Source organism: Bactrocera dorsalis, chromosome 1 (assembly GCF_023373825.1).
Source record: "Bactrocera dorsalis isolate Fly_Bdor chromosome 1, ASM2337382v1, whole genome shotgun sequence".
NCBI lineage: Eukaryota > Metazoa > Arthropoda > Insecta > Diptera > Tephritidae > Bactrocera > Bactrocera dorsalis.
Genome location: NC_064303.1, coordinates 4,333,399 through 4,361,390, shown reverse-complemented (window position 1 = coordinate 4,361,390; position 27,992 = coordinate 4,333,399). Strand labels below are relative to the sequence as shown.

General features: G+C 37.3%; 2 protein-coding genes across 2 annotated transcripts; one reads left to right on the top strand and one right to left on the bottom strand.

Moving 5' to 3' along the window:
- The first annotated feature begins 1,554 nt into the window (after window positions 1-1,554).
- On the top strand, window positions 1,555-3,788 carry LOC105232403 (proteoglycan 4). The gene is made up of 2 exons (XM_011214067.4): window positions 1,555-1,714; window positions 1,805-3,788. The coding sequence occupies exons 1-2, from the start codon at window positions 1,661-1,663 to the stop codon at window positions 3,710-3,712; spliced, it is 1,962 nt and encodes a 653-aa protein (XP_011212369.2). The 5' UTR covers window positions 1,555-1,660; the 3' UTR covers window positions 3,713-3,788.
- A 7,219-nt stretch (window positions 3,789-11,007) lies between these two features.
- Window positions 11,008-16,023, bottom strand: LOC105232479 (uncharacterized). Its single transcript, XM_049446880.1, has 6 exons — window positions 15,951-16,023; window positions 13,572-14,160; window positions 13,332-13,485; window positions 12,914-13,047; window positions 12,734-12,862; window positions 11,008-12,642 (listed from the first exon to the last, which is right to left on the bottom strand). The coding sequence occupies exons 2-6, from the start codon at window positions 13,965-13,967 to the stop codon at window positions 11,008-11,010; spliced, it is 2,448 nt and encodes an 815-aa protein (XP_049302837.1). The 5' UTR covers window positions 13,968-14,160; window positions 15,951-16,023.
- Between the last annotated feature and the right edge of the window lie 11,969 nt (window positions 16,024-27,992).

Genomic DNA, 27,992 nt, shown 5'->3' with positions numbered 1-27,992 from the left:
AGTTTATCGTTCGTAAACGTTAATGTTTGTGTGGAAGAAGAAATAGGGAACAGAGGCTAAAAAATATTTGATTTCATGCGGTAAATAATATTTTTTCGGCAATTAAAAGTAAATAAACAAACGAACGAAAACAAAGAATGAAAATATACCCGAGGGATTTTTTTTCTTAGTCATAGATTCACGATTTCCGGCAATTTGTGTGTCATTTAAAAACAAGCGAATGACAGTGGCACAGATTAAGAGCTGTTTGAGAGGCAGCTGTAATTTTAATCAGAAAATTAGACAAAATTTGATTCAAAATTTTTATGTTTCGAACCAAATCATTTCAAAAAGGGACTGGACGCTACTTTCTCATGAACAAATGTGAGATCTTTGGTGTTTATGTATATATGATCGGGATTCACTACTGAGAGAGCACTCAATATATCTAAACCTCAGAACATCTATAGAGACCATTCGGTCATAGAATTATAGCTAATAATAATGAGAGAAAAGAAAGGTGAAAAGAAAGAAAAATTAAAAAAAAATCGATATTAGCAATAGAGGGAATGAGCTGCTTCAAAACTAAACTACGTACACTGTTATTGAGTAACGAAACCGTATGAACGGACATCAATATGCTTCCGCACCCAAGGTATGCTCTTTAAATGGCCGCCACTGACTATCCCTGTTCTCCGATCTCATAATAATTGAGTGCGAAAGGAAGTTTATCGGCAGTGATGCTGTAGAGGAGGAGAATGGAAGAGTATCCAATCGAAAAATTTGCTAAAATCGAAGTTAAAATACACGAGCTTGGACGCCGGCTTCATATTTGAAAAAATTTGGACCAATGATTCCCTCTTCCCATATCGCATACCAAAAAGTGACTTTTTGAGAATGCAGGGGTGTCTCAATAAAGGCTTGTGGTTTATCAATATCACTCTAAATGCGACATTATTCAACCAAAAGTGAGCTTAATCGCTGACCAATATTTTTTATTGAAAATCCAGGTCGGTGACCATCACGTTGTGGTAATATATATCGAACTTTCGACCTGATTGATGGTCATTCGGTTTCAATTCTTGCACAAGTTGGGTTTTGTAGGCTCGTGAACAAAGATAAAGTGGAATTGTTACACGCGTTGGCGGATGGACTAAGTTTTGGGTCATCTACAATACTTTACGCCACACCAGCAGTTTCTGAGGTTGCGCATTATCCACTATAGTAAACGTGGTATGAAACCGATCCATGGTTGCTCAAGATACCAACTGTTCTGGGCGATTATGTCGACCAAACGTTGGTTACAATTTTTTTATAAAATATTCAAATCAAGCGCGTCGTTTGCACAGCTTTGCTACAACAAGTCCAAAGCTTAATTCCCAACACTCCCCTACTAATCTATATACTACCTACTACTACTACCTATTCTAATCTACACCGCCGCTATAGTGAAATGATGAGTTGACCGCAAACAAGTGATAACCCCGATTCAGTCGAATCAAGACTTATATGTAAAACTCTTATCGCCGTTTTGAGTAAGCCTAATGAGTGAATAGCAAATTTCAGATTATAATTAGCTTAAATATAATGTAAACAAACACATTTACTAACGGGTATTTTGCGACTTTTATTACGCGAAACGAACAGTTTCTGCTTAGAGCTCGGCGTGAGCACAACAAATATGTGGAGTAAAAATAAGTCAATTCTAATAATTTGGGCACTACTGCTGATACAGGTAATTAAGAAGCAATTAAACATAAAATATTTATAGAAATTTGATTCTGCGACGTTAACATTTTATAAAAATGGCATCAACAATTTGCAGTTGGTAGCTGCCGGCACTACAAGACAGGGCAGGAGGGCCGAAGATGCTGCATATCCCAATGCCAATGGAGATGTGGATGCCGATGGCTTCCATACATTCACACGTCAAGGCGTGACACTGCGCATCCAGCCACGTACCAGAACCATACGCATTGACGGTAGGAACGCCAGCCCGGCGCAACTGTTAGAGCAAGCCAAGCAGGCAAGACAACTGGAATTGCTAGCCGTGCGCCAGCTACTAAACACGCGACATCCCGTGAAGCGTACAAGCTTCGAAAATGGACGTAAGCAGACGAGCACATATACGCTGGAGCCGGATGGCAGCATTGTATGCAAGATAGTGGATGATATTGATATGGCCGATGTGGATCGCCGTTTCGAAGAGATTTTTCAAAAACAACGCGAAAAGCAAGCGAAAGAGCAACCTAATAAAATCGCGGATTGGGAATGGTCTGAGGACAATGATGAACCAGCGCAGCGCCCAATATTTCGCGCTCCGTTGCAGCCTTATCCTGCAGGTCAACCGTACGTACCAACGTCACCGCAATCACCACAACCGGCAGAGCAACAGCCAACGTTCTACCAGCCACCACGATTTCAACCAGCGTGGCCGACGCGTGATCAAGACGATCCCTTCAATCCACCTGGGCTGCCTGCAATGAATAGTTTTGATGATGATGAGGAGGATCTTTTTGATGCATACGATAAGGCTTATCCGTCACCAGTTGGGCCGACAAACACTGTTTCGAGCACAAACACCGATAAGGATGGAAATGTAGTGCATACGACTTTGACGACCGGACCAAATGAGTGGAAACGTAAAACGGTAAAAACTTCTACAAATACACAAGCCCGACCGGTAGAAGAGCCATCTACAACAGTGCGTAATATACCAAACTTAGACGATTTTCTCAGAGAACAATATAATCCTAGCCCGAAGGCCAAACCAGAATCCGTTACACCCAGCACAACTACTTCAACCACACCTAAAATCATAAAGACTATCAATGTTCAGGACTTACCACCTATAGCTTTACTCAATCCCAACAAGCAGTTAGATGAAGAATTTCTACAACCACTCACACCCAACGCTGACGGTGAACAACCAAGACCCATTAAAACACTGCGGGTGGATAATATACCACCCAGTTCGATTCCAGATATGGATACGGATCGCTTTGAGCAAAGAAAAGTACAGACGCTTACGAAAACCATCCATGGCAATCAGATGCCAACAGCAGCCGATTTAGATCCCAAAATGTTGGATATGTTACAGCGTGCTGGCATAACACCTGAAGACATTGCCAACGCGAATGGACAAACAATAACAAAGACACGCGTTGAACCAGACGGTCGTACGGTGACCACTAAATATAGCATAAATCGCGGCAACACGCTTGCACCTTCCTCCTTCGATGCACCCAACCGTGGTGCTACATACCCTGAAGATACAAACAACTGGCGTCCTTATGGTGTACCGTCGGTTTTCCGCGTCTCGCTGCCACCTAAACATCAGAGTGCTAGCCATTTTGGCGTCGACTTCACACCTTTCTCCGCTGGCTCAGTGGCAGCTGCTGTCACCACAACTACCACTGCGCGACCACTGGTACGCGACCGTGAGCCTTTGGAGCCGCAAGATGAAGATAATGAAAATTCCGTCACTTTAAATCCTTTACTCATTCATCCGGTACAACCGGTCGTCACAAAGACTTTGGCTCCTAGTGATCCGAAATTGATCAGGGTCAGAAGCCCTATCGCGGAATTTTTGGTGAAATGTGGCTTATCGGTGCCTGATTTGCGGGCCAATAAAGGCGAGTATGTCAGAACTTTTCTCGATCCGGATGGAAGTGTACTAACGGCTCGATTTATACTAACTGGACCAATTATGTACCCCGTTTTAAATTACTAGATTAGTTACTAGATATTTTACGAAATCATTTGCTCGAATAAACTATATTTACGATATTACAAAAAATTAGATGAAACATTTGTTTAAAACTTGCGAAAGTTTGTGGAATTTTCAATGATATATTTGACTGAAATCGGAAGCAGATCCTTCTCATTTTTCAGAACTACAAAATATGGATATTCGAAATCAGCATTCTTTGTAATAAAGCAATAAAAAACTTAAAAATGTTAAGAATTTTGTTGAAAGTAAGTTGACGTAGGTGTTAATCGACTGTAAGAGAATTATTGTTTCGGACCCTTTGGTCCGAAAGCCCGAAACCTTTCTTGGCTTTATGAACGTAATATAGATGAGTTTTCAGAATTGTTCTAAGGATAGGTGGGTTTGGAACGGTACGACATTTATTTCTGGCCAAAGACTATTTACTTCAACAGTTTTCAAAAAACCATTTGAAGATTTTGTTGTCAATATCTATAACAAACAAAGTAACTTTACGAGTGCTTTAAGCTTACGAGAAGTATCATTCGGTCATATTGGTATGGATTGAAATTTACATTTTGGTTAAAGTTTTGGGTATGAAGCTAGTCAATACTAGACTAGTACCTAAAGACCTGAATATTTTCCAAAAACAACGTCAAGTAGAACCTTACCTTACTCAAACGCATCAATACTGGCGCTCTAAAAGGAACAGAAACCGAAAAACCGAAAATCACTGAAAGGATTAAGAATTTATTTTGAAGAATTAAGAAGATATTTTAATTAAGATTTGTAGTAAAAAGCGATAAAATTAGTTTCTTGTCTGTCGGGCTCAGATTTGATCAACTGGTAAGTATATAGGTACATATTAAAGACATCTGACTGAATTGATGAATGGATATGGGTCTCGAGCGCACTTTTATTCGAAGCATAACATCAACGAATCGGTTCGATTTTTCAACTTAGCGGATCGAAAAGTAAAAAAGGACACCTTAGGAAATACGATTATTTTCCCTTTGCTCTGGAATCTAGTGATGAACAAACTTTTGAAGGAACTTGAGGAAGACGCTGCCAAGTTACATACGCAAGTGATGTACATATGTAGCTCTTTTGATAAAAGGAAAGTTTCTAAACACCGTTTACGATCTAACCCAAGGGTATCCAAAAGTGGTTACCATATGGGTAGAGGGCTTAGTCATAAATCCAATAAAACTGTTATGATTCCATTTACAAGAAGATACAAAATCGCTGGGACAACTGTCGTTTCGCTGGTCGGTTCCTTTGTTCAACCAGTGGACAGGGTGAAGTACTTAAGGTTTGCTCTTGATACGAAGCTCCCATGGAAGCCAACGATCTAAAAGAGAAGGAGAAAATCATCGGTCATGAAATCGCAGATAAACAAATATGTCAGGTGAACAGCGCATTGAAAAACTACACCAACTAAGCAGTCGGAGCGTGCTAAAACTGTGGCCCTCATTAGCAACTGTGGTGCACTAAGGACAACCCGAACAATTACGCTCAAAATTATTCTCCAATTTGCATTTGTGAACAAAGCTGGTAGGTGCTTGGCGGGGATGGCTGAGACACTCGGATATCTTCCACTGCCTTGACTGCATTCCTGACAATCTAGATCACTGCATCACAGAATCTTCTCCTGGCGGTTCCTTCTTAGCTCGCAAATCTGGGAAGAATTTGTGGGCGAAAGTAGCTGTTGGGTAAGGAGTATAGCGAGCATTTTCACTGATAGATCGAAGTTCAAAAAGTGTTTCTGCCAGGAGCTCTTCATTAACTCTAACTTCACACTAACCTCTTTCAAGCGGATGTAGCTGCCATCAAAGTAGCAGTAGATTTACTGCTCCCAGGTGCGGCTTTCTTCAGATAGGCGTGCATTAACTTCGATAGCTACGTTACTATACTGGCTTTGAGCTCACTCAGTATCGCCGGAAATTCCAAAATTGATAACCTTGCAGAGATGGCACCCTTTTCCCAATTTCAATTGGATTCGATTGGAAGCAAATCGGTGTTCCGCTATCTTCCTGCATTCAAGCGTTGGAACTTTCGATTACCAGTGAGCTCAGCAAGCGCTGGTCAACAATCAGTACTTGTGCAATTGTAAGATCCTTATGGCGCAAAGTGAACCGTAAGAGATCCTCCAAACTACTGGCTCTTAAGAAAGTCAATTTCGCCGCATTAATACAAATGGGTCCAATGGGTTTACAGCCATATACTGTGAAGTTATATACTGCATTCTGTTGCGTGCTCTTTGCCAAAGCTGTTTGTGTTTGAGCGAGTTGAAATCATCTTGTCACCGCCTCCTCTATTGCGCGACTTTTGCCGGACGGAGATCGAGTTATCAAGGTAGACACATCTGTGGCGAACCTAACGAAGTGGCTGACCTTGATATTAGTCGGCCCCATAAATTTGTGTTAAGCTCAGAACGCTTACTGAACTAAGGTGAACATAAGGTCTAAGTGAGACCGTTTCATCGATTTTGGATCTACCTTACGGCCTAACCTAATCACAACTTCTACTTAGCACTACATATGCCAAATGTTATAAAAATTGACTTGCTAATCAAAACAACTTGTTAACAATAATTACAGAAACTCGAAATTACTATTTTCATTAATTATTTTAAAGAAGAAAATTTTTCTGGGTAATGAAAAATACTTGAATTTTTATAGCTGTTAATTTTATATAGGGCCCACTCCATTCAGTCATCAGCTAGTCATCAAGTACCACGTATAAATATATTATTTTGCATTATATATGAATTGAGTGTCAGCACTTATGTACTTATATGTGTATGTTATATACCACTTTATATTCATATATATGGATATATGTATGTATATATATGCACATATATACTAGTGTGTTATATGTACGTAGGTACATATGTGTAGGCCCACTTGCATTATTAATTTAGCTACCCAACAAAATCAATCAGTAGCCCTTAAACAATAAATTTTCTATAACATATTTCCATCAAAATTTTATATATAATTTCCGTTTCACATAAATAAATTTTTTGCGCACGAAAAAACGACAAACAAACATTTTTGCTTTAATTTAAAATACTTACCGCGCTTCCGTACACAAGTGTAGGTGTGTATGTGTGCATAATCTTTTATGCTATTTCTAAATTTTTTCCAGATTTTTTTGCATTTTTTCAGTAATATTTTTGCAATTTTTTCGGAAATTTTTTTGCAATACTTTTCGTTTTTTTTTTAAAATAAATTTTTCGTAATTTCTTTTTCCTAATTTTTTTCATAAGTTTTCCTCAATTTTTCGCATAATTTTTTCACAAATTTTTTTCGTCTAGATTTTTTGCATAATTTTATTCAATAAATGCACTAAAAAGACACTAACACATGCAGAGGCTGACGCAGCGCACACAAAGCAGCAGCGGGAATTAACGTGCAGCGCCGCCATAGGCGAAATAATTGAAACACGCAGATACGCATTTGTCAGATACAGAAAAATCGTGCATAGATAGTTGTTGTTATTGTTGTTGCATTAGTTTTTGTTTATTTATTTTCTACAACTAACATTTTTGCATATTTTAAAATTGCTCGGGCGTAACAACAAAAAACCTGACGAATGCAGCTACAAATAAAAAGCGCAAATTTCTATTATAAAAAAGTGGCAGCGTCGATATATTTTCAAGCGAAATAGCAAATACAATTTTATTTAAATTTTTTTGTATATTTTTTTTTTTATTATTATGTATTATTATTTTATAAACCAAGCTGCGATTTATTAAAATCAAGCGAATTCCAAATGAAACGAAAATGTAAAAAGTAAAATGAAATATGAAGAGAAAAAAAATTGTGAGAGAGGGAGAGGGAGAGAGAGAAAAAATATAAATGAGTACATAACGGAAAAATTATTATAAAAGCATTCAACTAAATACAAAGCATACAACAAACACACGTACATGCTCACCTACGAACATATAAATATAATATTTATATTTGTATGTGTGTGTGTGTGCATGTGCATGTGCGTAAAAAATAAATGCATAAATAAATATATATATATATATGTAACTAAAATAAACGCACGAGATCGATTTAAAGCAAGAAAAAGCGCGCAACAAATCAAGCTTGAATAAAATAAAGCAAAATTAAAATAAATTAAAGTAAGTAAAAAATTTTCTAAAATGAAGTAAATAAAAAAATTGCAAACAATATAAGTAAGTATGTGATAGGTATGATACAAGCAGCCTTTTGTTGTTGTTGGACTGTGCAGATTTGGTTTATGCTTACAGCTTAAAATTTTTTTCTATTTTTTCTAGATTTTTGGGGCTTTAGCTTGACGTTTGTTTATTGCTAATGTTGTTGTTGAAATTTTTTATGATTTTCTATTGTTGTTGTATTTTTTATTTTCTATTGTTCATTATTAATGTTGCATATTTTCAAGATTTTCTATTGCCTATTGTTGTTGTTGTAATTTTTTACAATTTTCTATTGCATGCTGTTGTTGATTTAACTGATTTGTTGTTGTATTTTTTGGTGTTTTTGTACTTCCAGCATTGCAGCCCATGCGCCTACGTGCATTATACGCACGCTACGCTTAAATAACGGCAATAAGAATTAGCGCTAGCATATATACACAAGCTACACAAACTACAAGCGAAGCGTTCAATTGGCAGCCGCCGCGTTAGAAGCACAAGAAGAAGCAGTTGCAGTTGCAGAAGCCGTGCAGTTGTAGCCTTTACACACAAGCGTCAGGATAATGTCTTGTTGTTGCAGTTGTTGTTGTGCATTTTTATCCTCATTAATGTTGTACGCGAGGTGCGTATTGTTGTTGCATTTGTTTTTGTTTGTGTGTGTATATTTTTTACATTTGTTACGTTTCAAGCCAAGCATGACATAGAAAAGAAGAACTAGATTAGTTAAAAATTGCGTTAAAAAGCGTTAAAATTTCAATATAAAATATATGCGGCTAATATAAATAAACAAAAAATATAAATAACGTATGATTGTTTGTGTATTTGTAAGTGTTGTCATAATACGTGCGCATTAGTGGCAGCACCTAATGAGCATACTTTTAGGCGCAGAGTTAATTTGAATATCAATATTTTTACACAAATATTATTGTGTGTATTGCAGAAAGTATTGCCTAATTTTGGGCGTTCAAACATATAGGTATAAGATCGTTGCCTTCTTTTGGAAGTTTAAAATTTCGAGTTTTGAAAAATTTGTTGCCTGCTTATGGGCACTAAAAAAAAGTATTTTAGATGTTTGGAACAAACCATTCGTGACTTTCAGGAGTGAATAATATCCAATATTTGAAATTGTATTGCCTACATTTAGGAATTTCAAATCTGGGTGAGTGAAATTAAAAAAAAATCATTGTATACTTTCAGGAGAAAATAATATCGAGTACTCAAAAGTGTATTGCCTACTTTTATGCATTCAAAATACAGGTTAGCTGTGAGAAAATCGTTGTGGACTTTCAGGGGTACAAAATTTCTCTTAATTAAAAAATTGTTGCCTGATTTTAGGCGATTTTTATTCTTTTGATTTTAATAACAGTTCAAAACATCTATTATTTACTGTGAGGCTTTTCTTATTTCAAACAGTGTTGCCCACTTTTTGCGATTGTCACACGAATAATTTTAAGAAAGTTTTAAATATCAAATTTCGAGTGTTAACCTTTTTCGCAGAGTTTTCAAATGAAACAATGCATTTCTTGCTCTTAGGTCTTCAATCACTACATAAGTGGGCATACCTACTAAGTTGAAAAGAGAAGGGAAATCTCTGAAATTGTTTCATGTTCGCCAAAGCATGTTCATTCGTTAAAACAGAAAAGATGTATTTAACAAATATATTTAATTAAAGATTTCCCTATACTGTGCTTGAGAATGGTATTCTAGAGAGCTTATTTGAAGCATTTCTGAAAGACTTGACAAGGCCTCTTATCTGAAACATCAAGTCAGATACTTCGATAAATATATTTATATAAGTATTAGCGAATAAGGTTAAAAAAGCAGTGTCTGCTCTCGTTTACTTCCAACTTCCTCGAAAAAGTAATTAAAATTGGTTCACAACTAAAACCGACAATGTGTCAGAAAACTATTTTCGCTTTTACAGATATTTCGTATTTCTCTGATATATGGGTGAGTCTTAAAATGACGTCATACATCTTTAGGAAGCATAAGCAAGCGAAAACCTAATGAAGAGGTATGTTGGGAAAGTATTTTTTTATATACGCTTTGTTGTCATTCATATAAAAGATGTCTGTAAAGAGCATAGCATCACCCACCCTCTTACAGGTAAACTTTTGGATTTCCTGAATATATTTTATTTATTGTTTTGAAACAGTATTTGGTTAAAAAAAATAAAAAGATGCTTCTGAAGTTGCAAAAACTAAAATTGTTACTGTGAAATTATAAATTTGTTTTTTTTTTTTTAATTTTAGCAAAGACACACACCCAACCACTTTTTGGTAGTGCATGGTTGCTGCTTTTGGAATCAGATAAATCAGTGCTACAAGACTTCAAGAGTTTCAGCAACTGAAGAAGATGTCACAGTCCTCCGTTACTGAAGAGAAGATTATGCAAATTTCAATTTATCCAAGTTTTTTTTAAATATAGGCAACGGAGATACAAACCTAAGGAGCTACTGAAAGCGCTTGGTTGCTGTCTAGACAAGTTACATATATACTGCTGCAAAATAATGAAGGTATGTTACGACATACCTATAGGTTTAATGCTTTATGAAGATTAAAAAATCTAATATTTAAGAACCCGAAGTGAGAACGGAGCTATATTTTTAATAGCGGAAATATTTCATTCCACAAAAATGTCGTAGAACAAAAAGTACAAGAAAATATAAATTGAGGGATAAATATATTTTTTGCAAAAACTTTACTTTTATTTTTCTCTTAACCTGGACCTAGCATTTTTTTTTTTTTTTTAAAATTATATATTTACCTTATCAAATCAACATAAAAAAAAAAGTTTTGTTTGAGAGCAGAAAAAAAATGTCAAAATTGTCGGCTAGTGAAATTAGTGTTAAGAGAGTCAACAATTATTTCATATTTGAAAAATAATTATATTGTCAGTAAATATTTAAACCAAAATATATAAAATAAAAACTTGAACATCAATGGTGGGTAAAAATTTGCATCATCAGATACAAGTACGAGTATATAATCGGTCTTTTAATAAGATAAAAGATAAACTTAACAATTGCTGCTTGGAAGAGAAAATATTTCAACAAGTAACATTCTCTCTGCCAAAAACAAGTAACTTAACAAAAATCTTAAAAAAAAAATATTCAATTGGGATAAAAAATATATATGATTCCCTTTTATAGCGTATAATTGAAATCATTACTCACCAGGTTGTCAAAGCGCAAGGCATCCTCATCGCTTAGGCCCATGCTGCGTGTCAATTGCAAATATGTCGAAGTGATCGGTTTCAAACGCTCCAAATCTAATGGCGGCAAGCGCGAAGTATACCGCGAAGCTGACGAAGGCGCTGGACGATTGTCAGCGCCGCCTGACGACTTGTACTTGGACGAAGAAGCTCTCACTTCGGTTGTGGAGGACTTAAATGAAAGTGCCGACGACAGATTGCTTTTGAGCACTGTGGGTGTGGAGGTGACAAGCTCTGACAGCGCTGACGAGGCTAATGTTAGCGGTGTGGTTGGTATGACGATGTGCGGCAGAGTTGGCAACGGCTTTGTGTGTGACGTCGAGGTACCATTCGAGCGTGTAGACCTGAAAGTAGAAGTTGTTGACAGATTAATTGCACTGAGCTGTGTGGGGGGAGGGGATAGGGGTGGAAGTGGCGCCATTGCCTCGGTAACCATTTCCAGCTCAGCAGCAGTGGACGAAGCCACCGCAGCAGCAACAGCACTGGCTGATGTGGTCTCACGAGCTTGCGACTCGGTTGGGTTGGTGCGCAGTCTCAAGGTTTTCTCACTTTCTGGTGAGCTTTTGAATTTTTTTATTAAAGGTTCTTGAGTATTAACGGGCTTGGTGTGAATGGAGGGACTTTCTGGCATTGCTGAGCATTCCTGTTGAACAGCGGGCTGCTTTACATTGCCAGTGGCTGGGATTATACCTGAACCACGCGATGCACCTGAGTTCGAATTACGCTGAGGGGTTAACAACTCAACAGCGCTGGTAAACTCAGCGGGCATCGGTGGTAGTGGCAATGGAAAGCTGCCGGCATAGAAACGACGCATCATTTCATAATAACGGAAGAAGCTCTCATGTGTCTTTAAGAAATTCATATCAAAACAAAGGGGATGATAGCCGAGGTAAGGAGGCGGCGCATGCGTAACCGGTTCGCGCACCACCAATGGTGACGGTGACGGCGATGCCGATGTTGATGAGACGGTAGCCGCAACAGAAACTGAAACCGGTACAGGAGGCGGAGTCAACGGACGCTGCAATTGTGGATTGATGCGTATTTTCGGTTGCGCGACAAGCGCTGTCGGTGTCGGTTTAGATAAAGGTGTCGTTCTTTCGGATACCAAATCGATGGTGATAATGGGTGCTGCTGCTGTCGCTGTGGCTACGGCTGTATCTGTTGAGCTAGATCTGGGTAGCGAGGCTGGCGCCGCCAGAGGCTGCCGTGACGGTGCTGTAAGCAAAGCACGTGCAATTGATTGCGATGCTGGAAAAAATTTAGTATTATCAGACGCTTCCTCAAGCTGTGAGTAGCGTCGCTTCAGTGGCACCACTTTGTGTGCAGTGGTTATGTTAGTGGCTGCTCCTTTTGTTAGAGTTTTCGTCGGTCCTGCTTCCACAGAGCTTTCAGTATGCGATGAGTAGTTAAGTCCTTCAACCTCCGATGAGCTCTCATTGCCACAATCCTCCGGCGGATTAATGGATGTGGCCGGCGAAGTGGCGCGTAAATTCTTCTTACATTCTGGACAAATGGATAGAAACCGTGTGACAGCTTCACGCGGTAAAAAAGCATAAGTTTCAGTAATCTGGAATAGTTTTAAGACAATGTTTATCAGGTTAAAATATATTGATGAACTCGAGCTTTGAATGTTACTATCGTTTTGATTTTACACTCACTATGCGATATGTGCGCTTTTGCCCGGCATGCATGCCACTACGTCCACCCAATTCCATATGTACATTATAGATAATGTCAAAGAATTCTTCTACCACGGCCACTTTGCGATAGGTGCGTTTGCCAAAATCCTTTGAAAGAAAATATTAGGACTTGTATTGATTTGACTTACATGGTCTTACCTTTGTGGTTGAAGCTACAAATAGGTCCACTAGACTGGGATTATCGGAAAGCACGGCGTTCGGGGGGAGTGGTTCGAGCTGCCGATGACCGCCAGCAGCTTCTTTGAACTCAACTGGACGTTTTGTGGTGAAAGCTGTGTTAGGTATTCAGAATATATTTTACTGCGTTAGTGTTTTACTTATTACTCTTCAGTAAAAAATTTTACTTTTTTAAAAGCTTTCAGTTCAGCTTTCACAGAAGCTTTCACATATCTAATTTTTTGGTTTAATGTAATTTTACAGTTCAATAATTTAATAAACAGTTATAAATTATTAGAGCTTTCACAAAAGCTTTCACATAAGCTTTCATCGAAGCTTTTTTAAAACTGAAGTTTCGTTACCTAAGTAAACGTTGTATTATTCTCGAAAAATTACTTACCTTTGGTTTTCACCCAAAACCGGAATTTCGAACTATCAGGCCGACTGTGCTCCTTGCCCTCCAACGCTTTCAAAATGCGTGTTTTCTTACGCAACGTTATGGTTTTCGTCTTGGCTTGATCGCCGTAATTCTTCAATGCCCAGGGTTGAAAAAGCTACAAAAGCACAAAAGCTCGTCGGCATTACAAAATTATCTACTACAAGTTACTGCTTCTTCCATTTCCTTACTATTATAATTTACCTCATAAATATGCTGGCGTTCCGCTTGACGCCGCTGCTGTGCGCCCAGGCTCATTTCAGCTGGTACATACGGCATCTTTACAACATCGCGCGCCGCTTGCTCGTGCTTATGATTATCAGCAACAATTGGCATATCAACATCATCGACATCAGCCTCGTAAGCAGCATCAGAGGCAGAAGCGGAGGCCGAAGCCGAAGCAACACCTTGAGTTTCTTCTTCGACCACAAAATGCGGCTGCCGCTGCTGCCTCTCATGTTGCAAGTCTTGCAAATGTTGCTGTTGCTGTTGTTCAGTCAATGGTTGCCGCTCATCAAGTGGCGGATCCTCCGGCCTTTCATATCTACGAGCGTTTTCTTCCCCGGCATCGACGGGAGACTGCTCTCGCGATGAATCCATCTTTTATGATTTTGTTTTAATTTTAACGATTTTTAATAAATTATTAATATTTTTCGATCCCCGTGTTATTGTTTTTTTATATTTATTTAGACTTTTGTGAACAGAAGTTGCATTATAAAAAGGTTTTAGTCATTGAATTTTAGTGATCGAAATCTGTTTCGCAAAAATTGTTTATTCTCGAAGTATTTATTATCTGGAAATAAGTATATAAAAATATCGTTAAATGCAAATAAATTATTTTACATTTGTAAAGTTAAGTATTCCTTGCTATAGCGATTATCCAAGCCCTTTTTGGTGCCAAGATGCTTGTTAATTGCTTCAAATAGACGTCTTAGGAAAATTGCTGTTTCGACGAGGAAAGACCGAAGGGGGAAGGTTATTAGTTCGTTTCATAGGTTAGGTTAAATATTTTCGAAGTATTTGTTCGTATGGTTAGAAATTTTGAAGAAAAGGTGACTCGAATATTATAATTCCTTATTATAACCGAGCGTAATCAAGGGTTCATGGAAATCATTTTTGGACTAATTAGCATATGTAAGTAGTATAGAGCTTATAGTCTAATTTGGTATAGTTTAATTTGGTCTACTCTATAAGGTTTGAACTAGACGTCATCTGTTATTACAATCTCTTTGATTGGAGTATTTCTAAACATCGGATAAACATTTATTGCCACCAGGAAGTGTGCCAAGAACATGTGTGAAAGTTACGCCCAATTTTTGAATAACGTAATCACAGGTGAGGATTAATGGATCTTTGAGTATGATCCCCAGAGAGAGTGGCAATTTTCCGAGTTTTGAGACGATAGAGTATGCACCTCGACTCTGAAGGATATTCCAAAGAATGCCTTCCGTGACGCCTTCAATGCTTGGAAACACTGCATCGACACAGAATAAGCCTATTTTGAAAGTATTTGAAGAATTGTAACTATTTGTTCAACAATTTTTTTTTTTTTTTATTTTTAATTTTAACCTGTATATACCTTAACCTTAGGCTTCTGGTAGATATTTGCACAATAATTCAAACATGTTATAGCTTTAGCTGAATCTCGGTGGAGACAAAACCTGACTTTCTCAGTAAGCGAGCAAACGTTATACAATATTAATGGATAATGGGCCTCACATTCCGACTATTAAAATTCGGAAGAAATGCCATATCAGCAGAATGGGGCACCGTACAATGATTATTGTAGAACCTGCCAAGAGGTAGATGAAGAAAAGTCATCTTCCATTCAAGACTTTATATCTTAAAACAAGCAAAACTTTCGGTCAAGGGTTTATTGGCGATGTCTCACAACTTGCACATATAAAATTTTTCGCATTGGTGAACATCAACAGAAGCACGAAGTGGTTCAGAGCTGATATAAAAGCGCGAAGGCTCTTTGTAAAAGAAATTCACTCGAATCCCAAAATCCTACATGTCTGCAGCACTAGTTGTATCACGGAACTCCTGCACGGTATTCTAATAAATAAAATATCCAAAAAGCTGATTTGCTTCGAGGCTAAAGTACTTTCGAAGATTGGAAAAGTGCCAAAAGCAAATTTGGTTCAAAGAAAATCATTCAGTTTTCAATTATAAGTCTCTACAATTATTCCTCAATGATGAATTAATATCCTTTGAATAATTCAGGAGCATGAACAAAGGAGCTGAAGCAAGGCACTCAGTTTTTGAGATATCGGTCTGAAATTTGATATGGGTCAACTATAGAATATAGCTGCATACAAAGGACTGATTTATATCAAGTGTTTGGGCGGAAACATTTCAATTTGAGATATCTTTACGAAATTATGGATTATTGTGCAAAGCAACCTCCGAAAATTAGATCGGATCACTAAAGCATTTTTGTTTTGATATTGGAATTGCTTCCAGTTTATAACTGTTCCGACGAGTCATGTACGGTTTAAAAAAAAACTAGTAAAGAAATGTTTAGCGATACCACAAGTTTTGCGGAAACACTTTTTAGAACATTTTATTATACAAACTTACACATCACACAAATCTTCGCACGATTAGTCATTAAAATTTAGATGTCAATGTATTTCGCATAGTTCAAGCAGCAGTTTAATGAGTAAAAATGTAGAAATAATGTTACTCAAAATTTATAAATTCTTTGTTTCATAAAAGTTAATCGACACAATTGAAATATTTTTCTTAAAAACACTTCACCGCACAAATTAACAGATCATTAGATAATTATATATTGCTGCCACAAATCAAAAGTCAATTAATGGTTCAATACAAAACTCAACAACAACACCAATCGAAATTTTATAACAAAAGTAAACTTAATAAAAACGATAACGTTAACGAACACGACGCGAGCGAACGCGAACGCTTTAAAAGATCAACAAAGACTGATCGAAATGTGAGTTTTCTTCAAGAAAATCACGCTGCTGTCAAAGGCCGGACCAAAGAAGCTGCGCTGAGCTGGACAACGCAAATGCACCAACAAAGGTGGTGGGGGACTGACCAACGAAAGGGGTGCAGAAAGATGCGCAAGGCGACTCAAATAAACAGGTTTATGACACAGAAGATGCAGCAGTGAAGATCGCAGGAAGCAGGGACAGTCTGGCATTTAAGCGTGTATGTGTGTCGAGTGTAAAATGTGCACAAAAGTAGAAGAAAGAGCAGCTAAACACAGACAAAGTGAAGACAGACGGAAAAATGAACTTTCAACCTCAAAGCGTAGCGGTTTCTGGCGCTGTGAGGTAGAGGCCGCCGTTAGTTTAAATGGGTTGCAAGCAGCGGGGTGGTTGTGTGGTGCTTCAGACGGGAGTTGGTTTCACTGACGCGTCGTTGAACTTGAATTGCTTAAGAAAAAATAATATTTAACACAAAAGATATAAAAATAAAAATGCAAGTACTTATGTTAGTTGTAAATAGGAAAAAGTGCATTGCAAACAGCCACACGAACACAAGCATAAAAAATGTGTAAGCAAATCAGTGTAATGAAATCTGACAGTCAATATGACTACCTCAACAAATTTGTATGTATTTTAGCTTTAGTTATCTATACGACAATGTATTTTTACTTTTACATATACTACATAGAGCTTTTTCTCTTATAATGTTTTTTTGTTATTTTGCTTTTTTTATTTGAAGTACTTTTTGAACCCTTTCTTTCCTAGGAGAAAGTTTCCGCTCAGAACACAGTCTCAATAACTACTTTCCCACAACAAGTTTATATATGTATATGTTTGTATGTCTCGTAAATATATTTCCATTTTTTTTTGTTTTTTTTTTTTTTCTAATAAAGCTCACTCCCCACAACACACCCGATTTTCCTAGCAAATACACACAAACATTCCTACACCACCTTTGCTGTTCGCTCTCTTAAAAAACAGTACAAATATACAAGCAACAACTGGCAGGCTTCGCATAACAACGCGCAATTCTTTGTTTGTCTCTTTAGACAACAAACTGTTGCATATTATTTGTAACGCCTGTGTGTATGCTAATATTTCTTAGTGGTTTGTATTTCTTTGGCTTGCTATATGTGTTGGAGTCACGTGCTACTTACCAACACTTGTTTATAAAACGACGGCTTTGGTAGGCGTTATACAATACATTGAATGTATGGTAGGTAGCTGGCTGGCTGGTGGTGGTGGTGGAGCGAAAGTGCTCAGAGTATACCAAATAGCTTTGATGAAGCGAAAAGAGTAAGTTTAGACCGTAATGTGTTTTTTAATGGAAGTTGTTGACTTGAAACAGATTTGTTTCGTTCTAAGATTGAGAAATAAATTAAAGGACAATAATATGCTGAAGTAAGTTCTAACGAACTCTTTGATTCCAAAACCACTTTCTAGGAAGTTCACCGAAATAATATTTTTGGCGATGAAGAAACCTTTTCAGTTAAAAATTAAGTTAAATCCAAGAAACAAGCAATTTTGCAATTTTATTATAACCATGTATGAGTGCAGTTATTGTTCAAAAAACTAGAAAAAATTTGATTTTTGACAAAATGGCGGCTTAAAAAAAAAATCGTTTTTTTTAAACTTCAGAGAAAGACAGCATGAACTTAAAATTTCATCAAAAAATGTATTTCGCCTATCATAACGTAAGAAATATGTCTCGAAAGGTCGTGTGAGATGGATAGATAGACGGATCTATTTGAACTACTCACACGACCGTCTCGGAGTAACCTTTTTCATTCTCACAGTGTTTCCAGAAACTTTTGAGAGCAGATTACACTAAATGAAAAAATCTTTCGACTACGCTCATACATATCACCGAAACTATTTGCTGGATGGGTAACAAATTTTCAGACAATTTTCTGAAATATATTCAGTCCGCTTATTTGATAGTTACAAGTAGATATAACCTCTCAAATAACATACTATACGCAGCCCAAAAATACATTTTTTCTAACCGAAAGTCATTTCCTACTTCACACTATTTTTCTTTTTTTAATACAGCTCTTCGAGTGCCTCCGAAATGAGGTCATACAGAAATGTCAACTTTTTAAAGTTTGTGTAAACATGTATTAAACTGATAAAACGCGAATTATTAAAAACATTTTGAAACTAACACTGTTATCAAGTAAATATTAATTTGTATGTCAAAAATATTTTCTGTTTTTATTGATAGAGTTAAAGCTTGAAAACTTAAACAAATGCTTCTATATTCCCATTTTCCAGCCCTCCGTTAACCTATAAATGACACCTTTGTTTTCCAATGACCGGTTTATGCCTTCTTCGTCATTAAACTCTAAGCTCTTTCAGTTTGCTCCGATGTTTCCAACACCCAGAAGAAAATGTTGGATAGATAGACAACAAAGTGAGAGTTTGAAATGTTCTTAGGTAGCTTAGAAGGCCGGTCCGTTGCGTTACCTAAGGCTGCTATACAGACGTGTGATAGATCATAAGGCCCTTACAGATCGCTGAAGCGCTTTGATCCTTTCACAAAATTGTTGAGACGGTCTCTTCCCAACATAATTTTAACAACTTGCGTGCGTGAAGATTTTTAGACTTACCACATAAAGAACAATGTTCAGCAAGAATCCTAACAATTGCGGCAAGAATATCTTTGCGTTCTACTTTAGACCATAAGATCTTGCATAGGCACAGCATCGGGTCGTCAACTACTGGCTGCTAAGTGCACGCGAGGTCTAATGGTCGCAAGATACTAATGGAAGTCCAACTCGGTCTCATTCAAATGTGAGCGAGGCAGGGGTGTCACTTCTGGCTAGCACACCGGCTTTGGAGTTTCCAGCGATTCCACCATGACCTGGCACACGAAAGGATCTGTTGACACTTCTTTAGCCTTACCACAGTGAGCGAGCTCAGCGCTAGTATTGCCGCTCTGCTATCGGAGTGAATGCTAAATACCCAGAAAGTCAGTGTACTTTGTAGCAGGATGTCTACTGCCACCATAATAACAGCCATTTCTGACTGAAAACCACTACAATGATCTCGTAGTCTAAAATTAAAATTCACGGTGAGCTCCCCCACAAACCTTCCCTCCTAGCTTCGACCAGTCCGCGCAAAAACTCACTGTTTCTCTTCACTAGCAAAGAGATGCTTTTTCTTTCAATTTAATTAGAAAATTTCGGTCAAAAAGTTAATTTTAAATTTATTAATTAAAACTCGCTGACTCTCAATACAGTTTTTCCGCCCATTTCCTTCACTAAACGATAAACATACTCTTAGTCCATGCAAAAACCTTAACAATGCTCTCTTAGTGCGCTCTTAAATCTACTTTTTACAATTTTCTATTTTCTTCTCTAACTCACAATATTAGATTACACTCTCTCTTAACCAAATGCGTCTCAGACGAAACTAAAAGGTGTGAGAGCACCTAACATGCAAACACTGACACATACATACACTAATTTACCAACAAAGTACAACAAAAAATGCTCAAAGATATGTGTGTGAGGCATTAGAATGGACGTCGGACCTTCTACCACCCAAAGAATTTCAATTTTATAGACACATACATACTCAAGCTGTTGTTGTTGTCTTTTTTCAAATATACCAAAAACAACACATCGTCTTGCATAGAAGTAGGTAGACGTCTAATGCTGCTCTAAGATTTCGGTTAAACAAAAGCATGTAGATAAGGAAGTAGTATTAAATATATATATTTGTACTACTATATATATACATATGTATATACGTGCCAAGATGTGCAGCTAGGCGTTAATGGGGTGGCATTGCCTGCTCCTTTGTCATTTCTTAAGTTTTTGTTGTTTCATAATTATTTTGATTGGTCGTCGTCGGCCTACCTCATCGTCCTTGCAACGCATCCTGCCAAAATTTATTGCTGCTGCTGTGTTTTACTTGCGCTCATTGTTGTTGCTATTGTAACTAGTGTATTGCATACATTCTATTTTTCGGCATTCAAACGCTTAAGGGTGGGCCAATGCTGACTGCTCATTTCTTGTTGCGTGTGTGTGTGTGCGTGCGACTCCTTTCGTGTATAGAAATTTACCCTAATGGTCGACAGGATATGTCCGGTCCAAACTGGTTGCGCAACTTTGCTTGCTGCCGTGATCTGTTGCTGTTCATTTTGTTTGACTTCTTTCTTCGCAGATTTCTGCAGCTTTTCTTCTCAAAATTTTGGTACATTTATCCTTACTTTTTAATTGTATTTTTCGGCTTGCTTTCAAAATGTCCGTTAACTGCAATAACAACAACATCGATACAAAATATTGCTGTGTATTAGCATTTGCTGTTTACTGACCTTATTTCGGCGCCAAACCATTCGTTGCCCGCCGTCTACCTTTGGCCGCCTTGCTGTCGGCCAGCGTCATTAAGCCTGCCGTTGTAACTTCTGTCCGTTTCGACGGTTAAATGTCAGTATGTTATTAATGTTATTACTTAAGTTATTACAATTTCCTGTGTGGACTGGTTTTATAATCTTTTGTAACTTCTAGTCGCATAACTAGATCTGTCACTAAATAATTACATTCTTCCATATTAATTTCCCTTCCCTCGTCTTGATTTTTGTTTCATCTCAGTAATCGCTTTATCGATACTCTAAATCCAAAGACAAATCAGAATTATTCAAAGCTCTCATGTCATTTTGGGCTCCTCTCAGTAATCTCCTCCTCGTTTTCCGCCTTAATGATCTAAATCCAAAAGTAGATGGGAATTCTCTAAACCCTACTTCTCCTGGTCTTGAATTTTGGCTCATCTCAATAATCGCCTCTTCGATTTTTGTTTCATGGATCTAACTCCAAATGCAAATCGGATTTCCTTAAAGTTCTCGTGTCGAGTTTAGACTTCATCTTGATATTAGTTTTAAGACTTTAAATGCAAAGACAAATCGGAATTCTCCAAAGTCCTCATTTCGTTGTTAGGCTTCATCTCATTAATCGTTTCGTCGATATACGAACTAAACCCAAAAGCAAATTGCTCCAAAATCCCACGTCAGTTTTTGGCTACATCTCATTCTCCTCGATATTGACTTTAAAGATCTATGTCCAAAAACAAATCGGAATTCTCCAAAGCCATAGTGTTGGATTGTGGCTCATCTCAGTAGTCGCTTGCTCAATATCCACTCGAAGGATCTAACCTTAGAGACAAATTTGGGAAAGAAGCGTCAAAATATCTTTTCAAACTTGTAGATTAATAGATAGGTAAACATATTGGTAAATCTTGTGGACAACATAATGCATTAGTGGATCTCATAGCGCCCGCCGGGCTAAAGTGACTACTAATATCCACTCGAAGGATCTAACCTTAGAGACAAATTTGGGAAAGAAACGTCAAAATATCTTTTCAAACTTGTAGATTAATACATTGATAAACATATTGGTAAATCTTGTGGAAAACATAATGTATTAGTGGATCTCATAGCTCCGCCACGGCTAAAGTGACTGCCACCGTATACTACTACTATGAAGCACTCCAACTGAAGCTCATTCCAGCTGGCGTAAAGCTTTTGATTTTTAAAGCGATCGGCCACAGATATACTTAAACGGCCTCGGTATGCATTCCACCCTCCCATAAATTGCGTAAGCCGTTCGAAGTCGGCTTGAAACTAGCAGATCTATCCATTTACTGAGGAACACTATACTACACAACGGAGATGTGAAAAGGGACTCCAAAAAATTGTAAAAGCGGGCAAGAAAGTAATCTTTTAATAGTCAAACTGAAATAAATAAACAACGGAGTCTTATAACAAAAGCTAGACAGCTACAACTGGCAGAGTTTGCTGTCTCACAGCAGTGACTCGCAAGATTTTGTCGAATGTTCGAAGTGGATGATGAAGATATAAAATGTTTAGACCAGCACCGGTCGCTGAGGATGGTGGTACGCAGTAACGAGGTTGTAAGAAGTCTATGTCCGATATTTTTGTAGATCTATGAAAGAGAAACAAAGGATCTTAGTTAGCAATAAGAGAAGGGCTTTAAACGAGAGGTTCATCAACATATAAGTTAATTAGTTCAACTGTCGAACAATTCGTTTGTTATACATTTGGGAGCGTTCGGTCTCAGCCATAGGGAAAATTTGCAGCGCTCTTATTGAAATGGGAACGGGTTGGATATCCATTGCCACTAAGCGTTCTATCGGCAGTGTTACTTTCACCGAACCAGGAGGCATAGCCGAAACTGACATTAGCCGCCTCAGCAAATTTATGATGGCCTCAACGCGCCTTATCGATTTTTTTTGAGGGTCTTATGCTCAATTATATTAAGACGTAAGATTCTTGGTAGGATCAGACTCTTAATTTAAACTCGATCTAGTACTATTTGAGCACGCCTCAAAGATGGACACCAGGAAAAAGTTTATGTGTCTTACCGTGCGATTCTGTAACTTGAGACAGTCTCAAGTCTCTAAATTTCAGATTTTAGGTTAGAGACAGTTTTTGAGACTTGAGACGATATTGCTATTCTGTAAGTAACAGTCACAAAATCTATTACATTTCGTTATTCAGAGCTGTTTTTACACTTGAATGAAAATAAATATGTCGATAATAAATATTAAATTTTCTATAACATAATCAAAAAACATTATTATCAATAAAAATAAAATATATGTTGACTTTGTTTCATAATATTTACGAAATTTATGTAAAATTGAGTTATTTTTCATCTTTTCGTGTTTGAGTTGCTTACAAAATATAAAGAAACGATAATCGATTAATATCTATGATGATCTCTCTTCTGTATATTCAAAATGGCAGACAAGAGCTCTTTGTAGTTTTGTGACCAGCTAACTACCAGGTCTCAATATTTTGAGACTAACGCTAGAGACTGTTTAGTGAATAGTATCTAGTCTCAAATTGAGACTTTGTCTCAAAATGTCTCAAATAGAGACTAGAGACTGGTTACAGAATCCCGCTATTATTTTACAGTTCTTCTTCGATGAAGGTGAAATCGGAGGCCAGTCGAAAGCTGAAAATATAAATAGTGTTCATGGTCCTAATCTCGTAACGAAAAATCATTGACAATTATGGTTTCATCAATTCCATTCCGGTAATTTTAATGTTGTGAAGCATGGAATGCCAGTTCTCGAAAATATTGCAAAAAATAATGTAGTCATCGAGTTGGAGCGTTATGTAAGCACTATTCTGATAGCCAAGTATCTAATTATGGCACAAAAAAACGATTGGGACCATTTGAATAAAGCTGGATACAAAAAGAAGCTCGATGTTTGCTTACCCCACGAGTAACACAACAAAAAACCTCATGAACCGAATTTCCAACTGCGAATCGATGCTGAATCGCAACACAATTGATCAATTTCTGAATCGAATGGTTACTGGTGATGAAAAGTGGGTTTCTCACTACAACGCCAAATGAAAACTGTTGGAGTCGAATTGACGGGAAATCATGTACTTGTACCGAAGAGGCTTTCATGACAACCGCAAAAATCGAATCATTCCAAATATGCTAAATAAAATTTGGAATTTAAGCCAAAATTATTAGACCTCAAATATGTATAATTTGAGAACAAGTCTGCATATATCATTTCCGAACTACTAGTTCACTGCATTACGGTTTCTTATAATTTCAGTCATTCGAAAATCCACCGAATCCAAACGAAAAATTTATTAAAAAACCTTACTCATCCCAGCCAAGTTCAAAGTTCACTCCTCGCAGCTTCCCAAGAGTCATGCAAGTTCCCATCACTAAAAGCCAGTTTTGATTTCTGGAAACATTTTTCACCATACAAAGAAGATTTTCTCACGCCACAGCATCACTAAACTGGATATCCCATTCAATATTATTTTATATCCCTTTTCTTGCATCGAAACCGATGAAAAGGTTCACTTTAAAATACTGAACTTTCACATGAAATTTCAACGCGCATTTTTAGTCTCAAAAGTAGCAGAAATCCAAGCACTCTTCTAGTCGCTCTGCAATAAAAAGGGTTGCTTGGCCGGTTTGGCAAACTGGACAACGGTCAGCGGTGGTAGCGGCTGAAGAACAGCATCAACAGCAAAGAGCATCAAACGCTTTGATGCTGATGTCTTCTACTCAGGTCGCTGATGAACTTTGACACATCCGTGCGGCATCCTTCGGCGCCCAAACAACCCCTTCGTAGATGCTGCTGAGCGACTGCCGAAATATTGAAAACTTGTTCCTCAGCGCTGGCATATCTATACAGTTATCTGCTTGTAGCCGCTGGTCAATCGGTCAGCGCATCGGCATCACTGCCGCAGTTTCAAGTGTAGATAGCGCCTATGCGATCGCGGCTAAGCTTTGTTGGGGTAGTTCACAGTTATCTGGTGTGAGTTCGCCTAGTTTGTTGTTGTTATAGCGGTGAAAATATACACATCTTGTGAAGATAAATGCATATGTTTATGTTAGTATGCAAATAAAAACATTTGCATTTTAGAGATTTTTTTTCTTTTCTGAGATAGTCTCTTGTCCAGTCTGAGCGAAAGATTTTAGTGTTTGTTGCTATTCGAAGATTTATCAGCACCTTCATGCTTAACGTAGAACATTTTTTTGTTGACCGAATAATTGTTGTTGTACTATATAAATTTGGCAGTTACATTTTTTTAAATAAGCTGTTTATGTGATGGACGTATCATTGGCTGTGATTTGTAATAAAATATGACAAGCCACAGAATCCAAAAAAATATCGTAACCTAAAAAATATTATATTGGATTAATTTTCAACCCTAAGCGTCAATAAATCCATAAATAACTTAAGAGTGCAAAACAGTGGATTGAAAGTACACAAAATTCATATTGGCACCCGATAGAAAAGACTGTAGGAAAATGATCGGAATTCTAACTGGTCCCAGTCTGGTGGCGACCCACGCCCGCAGATTGGTGCTGACAGATCAAAAGAACTGTTGAAATTCGCGTCAAGCGCAGACATCGTAAAGTATGGCTACTCCTCATGGACCTAGCAACTGAACTCCATTTGGTATCGCATTATGTGAGGTCAGCGACATAGAACGCTTAAGTCAATATTTCTCACAATGCTCTCTCCTTAATTATTCTGCAAAGAAAAAGTGTTGTGTTAGAAATCATTAGATCGACTTTATGAGGAAGGTGGTTAACTTGTATAATGAACAGCCGCTAAAACCAAATATTTCTTCAATTAATTCATTTTTTTTATAATGTAGAAAGGCATATTTACGTAAGCTTACAGATTTGGAGAACTCCAGACTCCTACATTTATTGACCTACATCGATTATATCGTGAATCAGTTAAAAAAAACCACCTTCTATCGACTTTGCCTCACAAAGCCGTGAAAATTTCATAAACATTATACCAGTAATCGTTCAATGACACCAAACTTGGCGAATCGAGAAAAAAATGTATTAGCTGGAGCCAAAGTAGAACCAAAGCAGAATTCAGAAAGAAGCCGGTTTAACACCTCAAATTAGTTTAGGGCGATTTTCTAAAGTTAACAGTAAGAGATTTTGAAATATCGTTGATATATATATGTATTATATCCTATGGCTCCAAGGGCACAATAAACCTTAGATCGTGGTGTAATCCTCATTTACTTATCTAAATGCCTGCGCGAGGAAGTAAAGAGAAACAGTGGGACTCTTCCATTTATTTCAATATTGTACAAGCCTCTTATCTTTATATATAAAAATTACGTGTCTCGCGTTTGTTCGCGTTGGACTCCTAAACTACTGAATCGTTTTAATAAAATTTAGCACACTGTGTCCCGTACGAACCAACTTATAAGATAGCATAGTCAAAACAATTCATAACTAAAAAATATAGTGATAGCTCTATTAAATGGACGTCCTATTAGGGGGTATTAACTATTAACTTGACAGAAAGACTGGTAACCACACATTAAGAAAACGGCCTTAAATTCGTTATTTTTTCAAATGAAATTTATTTTTATGAATATATTCAAAATTAAACCTCAAGTAGTTACAATACCTTAGATTCTTATACCGATCAGCAAGCTTTCGCCTTTATTCGTAAATAAAACGTTCACTGTATTGAATAGTTTATTGTTTGAATAATAGTATAAAATATATAAAACAGCAACGTGTGGCCGAATCTCCTAGTTTGAATATAATTTTTCTGAACCTTATATATTTCGTTGTCTAAATTTATTCTCCAGGTTAGAGCGCTTCTGTTTTTCCATCGGCTAAATCTTGGATTCAAGTCAATAAAATTGGGGTGATTGTGTCTGGTTATCGTCCCGATTTTCTTTTGAGAATTTAGGTGTGCTTAATTTGTGCACAGTCCTGAGTCCATACTAGAGACAGCGATGAGCCAGAAAATTTTAAAAAATAATGAGAAGGCATCGATTAATGAAAACTGTCAGCTTTCAAATGTCATAGGCCGCGAGATTCCATTTTTGGCAGCCGCCTAGAAGTGTAGACTTGCACTGTGTGTCGAGTGGTGTGTGTTCTATATTTTTATTGCGGTACGAAAATTGGAAGTTCTGCAGAGAGGCATTGACAAGCCTTTCTTTGGTTTTGAGGATGTTATATCCGAGGCCTAGTTATGCTGCAATTTTTTACAACATATTTCCTTTGTTTTTTTGCCATTTCAGCTGAGATGTTTGTTATTGAACATATATCATTTGCATAGTCTAGATATTCGAGTCGTATATTTATACCCCAGCTTACTCCTGTCGTTTCTCGCGTACCCCTTTCCACTACTATATCCAATGCATTGTGATAGAACGCAGCCCGGACGGACGCTCACATTTACTTTTGTTCGATTGCTGAGCTCTTCTTCGCACAAAATACGGCAACCCGCCTTAGAGACAAGCGCTGTTATTATTTCATTTAGTTTTGAGGAGGCCACTTTACAAACTAAAACGTTCCAGATTGCATGATGGTGAAGTGTATCCAACGCATTGCGGAAGTTGACAAAGATCAGATAGAAAGGGGAGCGCCAAACGACCAATTACTTCATTATACAAAGTAGGCTATTTACCTCCTACCTCATCCTAGACGAAAGCATGTTTGCTCTTTTCTAAATATCGGTAGCAATACGATTGATATTTAAATTACAAGAGTTAAATCATTCATTGAGGATAATTCATGTTCGAAAGATTTCGACGACTCTGCAACCCGTATAATGGTTGTGATAAAAGAGTTTCATATAGAAAGATCAACTAAACAGTAGAATTTGACTTTTGAAGTTTAAAAATATTTACAAATATTCCGAAAATGAGACCGATAATGAGAATGTGATTCCTGGAAAAGAGTAAAAGAAAAAAATATATTTTTAGCAGAGTCAAAGTATTATAAATGCTTTTAACCAGAATCATCCAAAGTTATATGGAATTTCTGAATTGGCCTGATGTCAAATAAGAATTGTTATGACGGAAGCGTGGTTAATTCGATTCTTCGATACGCTAAAGCTTTCAGAAATCTTGGTGCTTGAAGTCAACAATATACTACTATCCACGATTATATTCGTATGTAGTAAGTGAAATATTGAGACCCGGAAAAACTTCACTGGAAACTCTTCGGATGCCGCCGGCATGCGTAGAAGTTTGTGCCTTACTGACCACTAGCGAGAAAATTTTATACTTCACGAACTCTACTTTTGTTGCTTAGCTTAACAGTTCGTTTGTCTGGATGACAAGTTACCGAAACAGAAACAGAAACAGAAACAGAAACTACATAGC